This window comes from Telopea speciosissima, chromosome 7 (genome assembly GCF_018873765.1).
Source record: "Telopea speciosissima isolate NSW1024214 ecotype Mountain lineage chromosome 7, Tspe_v1, whole genome shotgun sequence".
NCBI lineage: Eukaryota > Viridiplantae > Streptophyta > Magnoliopsida > Proteales > Proteaceae > Telopea > Telopea speciosissima.
In genome coordinates this window covers 64035556-64041890 of record NC_057922.1, presented here as the reverse complement: position 1 = coordinate 64041890, position 6335 = coordinate 64035556, and the positions used below count along the sequence as shown (strand labels likewise).

The window sequence follows — 6335 nt, the reverse complement described above, 5'->3', positions numbered from 1 at the left end:
TGTAATCCCACGCTTACTACCCACCTAGCTTTTTTTACATATATAATTTTTTTGTTTCCTCCAGACTCATGCAAAGGAAAACCCACTTCTACAAGTACGCGTGCCCGTTTTCTTCGTTTTTTGGTTTCATCTCCTTTAATGCTTCTCTTCTTTCTTTTTCCTTTAACTTCTCTATAAAAGGAAATACTTCCTGTCTTTCCTTCTCCTCGTTTATTCTTCGCTGGTTTGCTTCGTCGCTCGCTCTTGTCGTTCCTCTTTTTTGGTTTTTATTTCTTCTTGGTTTCTTCTCTCCTTTGTGTTTTTTTTTAGTTATGGGTAGTGAAGCTGTTGAAATCTTCTTTCCTTCTGAAGAGATTTCAAATGTTCACGATGATCTTCACCAGAGTGATCACAACAAATGCTGCTGGTTTGAAGAACAGATCGCTGACTATCTCAATTGGTCTTACGCTTTGAACAGGTATATATATGCCATGATCTCTCCTGGTTTTCTTTCGGGATTGAGAATTAGGTCAAATCAGAATCTGATTTCTTTAGACATTTTCTTTTCCTTCTCCACTCTTTACTCTTCTATGTTTTCGATTTCATGCCAGAAATAAATTTTTTTTTTTTTTTGTTTTGTCGTAAATTTGATTCAAATGACTTTTCAGTGAACTGCACAAAGGGAGCAGCGAATACCAAGACATTGCTCTTTTGGACACAAAGCACTTCGGGAAGGTTTGGGATTATTAAATCCCCTTTTTCTTTCTATATTTCTATTATCTCTCTATGTCTCTTAATTTTCTTCTCTGCTTGATGCGAAACAGATTTTGGTGATTGATGGAAAGATGCAAAGTGCTGAAACTGATGAGTTCATCTACCATGAATGCTTGATTCATCCACCTCTCTTATGCCATCCCAAGTAAATTAAAATTAAATTTCTTTCTTTCCTTTCTCCTTTAATTTTCCTTTTTCATTTCTTATGTTCGTTATTTCAATTATTTCAGTCCAAGAACCGTTTTCATAATGGGAGGTGGCGAAGGTTCTGCTGCAAGAGAAGCACTGAGACACAAAAATGTAGAGAGAGTCATCATGTGTGATATCGATAAGGTACGACAAATCATAGTAATCTAAACCGTCTGATCAAGAAAAGTAGGTCTTGGCCACAAAGAATGCTGGCCACCAATGGGTCCCACAATTCTGCCGTTGGTAGTATTGGTTTCTTGAGGATTAGTTTGAATTGGGATTATCATATCATTAATTAACACTAAACACTACCCACCACTAATATCACTATGGAGGAGAAAGATTCAAAATTGACGAGTTTACCCATTAAAGGTAATGTCCTTTTTAAGGATTTGATATTCTTCTGCTACGAACAGGGAGGTTTGGGAGCAGATAGCCTTTTAGCAGGCGAAAAAGGAAGAAAATTAAAAGGAAAGAGATAAGCATAAGAAGATATAATAATTAGGGTTTTCAACTCTCTACTAACCTCTCTCAATTTAGCTTCCCCTGTAAGAAGTCTTTACACGCCATTCTTTAAAATCCTGTGTTCGCTTATTGCAGGAGGTCGTCGATTTCTGCCGTAAATATTTGACGGTAAACCAGAAAGCGTTTAACGACAGGAAGCTTCATCTTGTAATCAACGATGCCAAGTGAGTTTTTAGCTTTTAAATTTGGCATTTTGATTTTGATTCCCTCCTGGTTTGCTGTGTCCAATCCAAAATGTTTCAATTTTAAAGGGACGGCTTTCATGGTGTGGGTCACACATGAGATCCCTCTCTCTTGTTTGACCGGGAGGATGGGGGAGTCAGGCTCCTCTCCTTGGAGGCATCCGACAACTGGGTTGCCTGGCACACATCCGACATGCTCTCAAGGATGGTGCCAGCCAATCCAGTCGTCGGATGCTCATTGGAGCGGATCCAGATTCAGGATGGGGTGGGAATGTTATGGGACTGGAGTATAGTGGGTAGGACAATGGTGAGATTTTTACTTTTTCTATGATCAATAACCATAGTGTGGGATTTTCAAAAGCCACATCAACCGACAAAGCATTTAATGGTGTTCTCTGATCTTTTGTAAGTTCACCATCCTAGGTTAACCAAACAAGTAGGGGTGTCAACCAGTCAAGCTTGGTCAGTCTAATCGGGCTTAACCAAGCTTGAAGCCTGCATCGTGATTGTCTGTTTAGATAATTGGGCCGGATCTAATTGGGCTCGGTCGAGCTTCGAGCTATAATTGGGTATTGGAATCGGACTTTAATCGGGCTATGGACCTGTTTAAATCTAAACAAGCTTTAAACGGTGTAGCCCTAAAAAAATATTGAAACATAAGGTCAAAAAAAAAAGACTAATAATATACATTATCGGATTGCACCATAGAAAAATTATTGGATCATCAGCATATTTACATCATTGGGTATATGGGGATTGTTCAATTGGTCCAAGTGGGCTAAGCCTAGATTGGGCAATCATACATGCATTTTGAAATCAAATTGAGCCAAAGGTCATACATTTTAAAATTTGGCTCAATTTTGAACCTAATTGAGCTGCGGTCAGGCATGAGGGATCACCCGGTGGGCACCATATGATGAGCATAGATGATATGAGTTCAGCCATGAGTTTGTCTTTTTGCCTACATTTACATGATGGTAAGGGGGAAGAAGGAAGAAAATATTGCTAAGTGGTGGAGATATGGGCAAAGTGAAGGTGGGGCCATGAGGTTAATGAAGGTCCAACAGCCCATGAATTGTCAAAATCCATCCATGCAATGTTGGAAACAAATCAAAAAAAGGAAATGTGGAGGGAAGGAGAGCGGAAGTTTACAAGTTAAAGGGTCGAGCTTGGTCGGGCTAGGTCGGGCATGGAATTGGTTGGTCCAGTCAGGCACCTAATGGGCTAGAATCTCCAATCGGGATCGCCCGATTACTAAACATGTTGGGCGGGCTCCATCGGGTCTGCTGGGCCGGGCCTGGAATTGATATCTCTACAAACAAAGGTGGGGTGAGATTTTGAAATGCCACATCTGCACTTTCCCACACTAATTCACCGTTCCACCTAAGTCCTCGTCAAACAAGCGGCCTCTTGTTGTTATTTGGAATTGTCAATTGAAATTTCTTGTTTAAGCTTATGCCGTATTGAGCAAAGCTTCAAATTAATACTAATTGAAGGAGATTAATGTTTGATTTAAGGGCGGAGTTGGAGTCACGTAAGGAGAAATTTGATGTGATAGTCGGGGACTTGGCAGATCCAGTTGAAGGAGGACCTTGCTATCAGCTCTACACTAAATCATTCTATGAAAGCGTGCTGAAGCCAAAGCTCAACGACAATGGAATCTTTGTTACTCAAGTGGGTATTTATATATACTTCCACTTACCTTCTTCTGCTTCTCTTTGTCTATGATTTCATTTTTATTTTTTACAATTACAGGCAGGACCTGCAGGTGTACTTACCCACAAGGAGGTCTTCTCATCCATATATAACACCCTGAAACAAGTCTTTAAGTGTGGGTTTTCTCATTCTTCAATTTTTAAGCTCACACATCCTCTGCTTATCTGATTAATATCTTGTAGGAATAAACACTGAAATGTTTGATTTTGTGCAGATGTGCTTGCATACACAGCTCATGTGCCATCTTTTGCAGATACATGGGGATGGGTAATGGTAAGAAACTATAAAATAATATTACCTTTCATTCAGAATTTTTTTTACTGTGTTCTGTATTTAATACTTAATTCTTGAGTAACAATTCCAGGCCTCCGACCAGCCATTCGATCTTGATGCCAAACAAATTGATTGTATGATTGAAGAAAGAATTGATGGGGAGCTACTCTACCTAAATGGCGCCTTCTTCATCTCCTCTACTATCATGAATAAGAGTGTTCACCTATCGTAAGTTAACCACCCATTCTCATTCTTCTAAATCAATTAACGTTGGAGCATCTATTTCTGATAAGGGTGTTAAAGGGTTCGATTTCGGTGTACTCGGTTCGGCTCGGTTCGGTACAAAGATTTTTAGGTGAAATCATAACCGAACCATTTATTAAACAGTTTCAGCTATTAAAACAAAAACTATTTAGTAAACGGCTTTGGTTTCTCGGTTTGTAAACGGTTTTGGTTTATTAGCCCTAAATGGTTTCAGTCACGGTTTTAGATACTTGGTTCTTAAATGGTTTGTCTGTTTTACATCGAATTTAATGCTTGCTAAATGTACTCAACAAACCACATTGAAAATGACATGATTTTAGTTCATAGAGAAACCAAAATATTCATAAAAGCATTGAATACTACGTACTATACCAATGTATTTGAATGAATCCAACCCAATTATTTTATTACAAATTCCAAATATACACTTCTATCAATCCATATTTGGCTTTCATTGTTTTCAAATTTAGCAACAACCAATTGTATAGATGAAAGCACTAATGGTTTATTATTACTAATATTTGCTTCTGTTTAAATGGTTTACCATCGGTTTAAATAGTTTGATTTTAAACCGTCTAACTAAACAGTCCCAGTTTTAAAACCAAAACTGAACCATTTGTTTAACAGTTTCACGGTTTTGGTGTAAACAGCTTGGTTCGATTTGGGTAAACGGTTTCGGTATGATTTTGACACCCTTAATTTCTGTATTGGGTTTTAGTTTTTCTATGAGATTAATTACTAAATTAGTTACATTTCTTTATATATGGTTAATGGAGATGCTTGAGTTTCTATCACAGATTGCTGAACGAAACACACATTTATACAGAAGAAGATGCAAGGTTCATCCATGGCCATGGGAAGAATGCTTGCCGTGCTTGAGGTCCCTTTAGTTTCAGTAAGGGGGAAGGAGGGGCAATCACCTGTATAGAGGAGAGGATGCTTGGGAGTTGGGACAGCAAAATCAAGATACGATCCAAGTAAATACAAAGAAACTAGTTAATTGTTCAAGAAAAACTTGGAACTTTCAGAAATACTAGTGGTTCTTTACCAAATCTTAGTTTCATGTGCTTGTTGTATCCTTGTAGGTCTTCAAATAAAAATGACCAATAAAGATAAAAGAATTTTAAAGTTCTCCTTTCCTATCTTTGCCTAAGAATCCATGTATGTTCAGCTCCAAATTTGGGTGTTGCTGTTGAAACCTGAATGGATGATTTGTCACTGGGAGGCCTGCACACCTTAAACCAGAGAGAGCACAAAAGAGGGACGGACTAGGATTCTGTGGGGGACGTACTCTCTGGTGCTTAAGTCAAAATCCGAACGATAGGAATAGAGTTTGGGAAGATAAAAGAGCAATATTGAATGGAATAGTTCCGAATGTTGTTTAGAGAGTTTACCTTGAGTATGAGGAATTACCTCTTCATGATCATATCAAAATGGACAGATCATATTTTTAATGGAAAATTATGTACCCCTCCCCTGTACTTTGCCCTAATGACACATTCCTCCCCTTGGTTTTCCCACCTTACATTTTGACCCCTTATGAGCTGATGGTGTTAGGGTGTTGTTAGTTAATGGTTTGAAAAGACAATTGTAGACATTGAATTTTGTCACCCCTCGGCGATGACGACAACAGCACACGGACAGATATCGTTATCTCTCTCAAGAAGGACTCTTGCCCCTACATTTAAGCCAAATCATCTTGACATCCTTAAAAATGACTTATAAGACAATTTTACCAAATGATGAAGGAGGTACTGCTCACCTTCCCTGGCCACGATGGTCACGCTATAAATAGGGAGGCCCCAGAAAAAAAGCCTAATAAGCCCAAACTGGTCCAGAAAAGCCCAAAAAATGCCTAGTGATGTCATGCCCAGAGTACGGCGCCGTGAAAAGGCATTCCACAGTGCCGTGGTAACTCATCGCGGCGCTGTGGAAAAGGACAGAAATCACCAAAGTGACGTCATCCACGATGCCGTGGAAAACCCTTCCACGACACCGTAGAGGACCATCACGGCGTCGTGATTAGTGGGTCACCCCCTATGAATAGGGAGGCCCCCCTCCTTCATTTTAGACAAGCAAGAGGAGAGTGGGGAGAGGGTTTCAATCCGTTTATTTATTTATTTATTTTTTGGCCTTTTTGTCTCCATTCAAGCCCCTTTGAATGATTTTTGTGAGGTTTCTCTCAAGTCGCGGGTAGATCCTTCGATTACCTTATTTGAAGAGGGAGTGCTCCCATCTCAGGTTAAGCCGTTATTCTGTTTGCATACAAATAACGAAAACCCCTTATACAGATGTTGCTTTGCCCAAAGTCTGAGTAACGAAACTCATCTCATATAGCCTTTACTCTGTCCGACAAGAGAGAGGCAAGTCGATCATCCGTCTCCACCTGAGTCGTGGGACATCGCATATTTCTCTTTATTCTTTTTATTTTTT

The 6335-nt window shown here is 39.3% G+C and overlaps 1 protein-coding gene across 2 annotated transcripts; it reads left to right on the top strand.

Moving 5' to 3' along the window:
• The first annotated feature begins 234 nt into the window (after window positions 1–234).
• Window positions 235–5027, top strand: LOC122666841 (thermospermine synthase ACAULIS5-like). Of its 2 annotated transcripts, none has more exons than XM_043862932.1 (10): window positions 235–457; window positions 648–714; window positions 804–898; window positions 990–1086; window positions 1543–1631; window positions 3167–3323; window positions 3405–3480; window positions 3580–3638; window positions 3730–3866; window positions 4700–5027. In XM_043862932.1, the coding sequence occupies exons 1-10, from the start codon at window positions 312–314 to the stop codon at window positions 4779–4781; spliced, it is 1005 nt and encodes a 334-aa protein (XP_043718867.1). In that variant the 5' UTR covers window positions 235–311; the 3' UTR covers window positions 4782–5027. The 2 variants fall into 2 exon arrangements, with proteins under 2 accessions (XP_043718867.1, XP_043718866.1); XM_043862931.1 differs by having other exon boundaries at window positions 984–1086.
• The last annotated feature ends 1308 nt before the right edge of the window (window positions 5028–6335 follow it).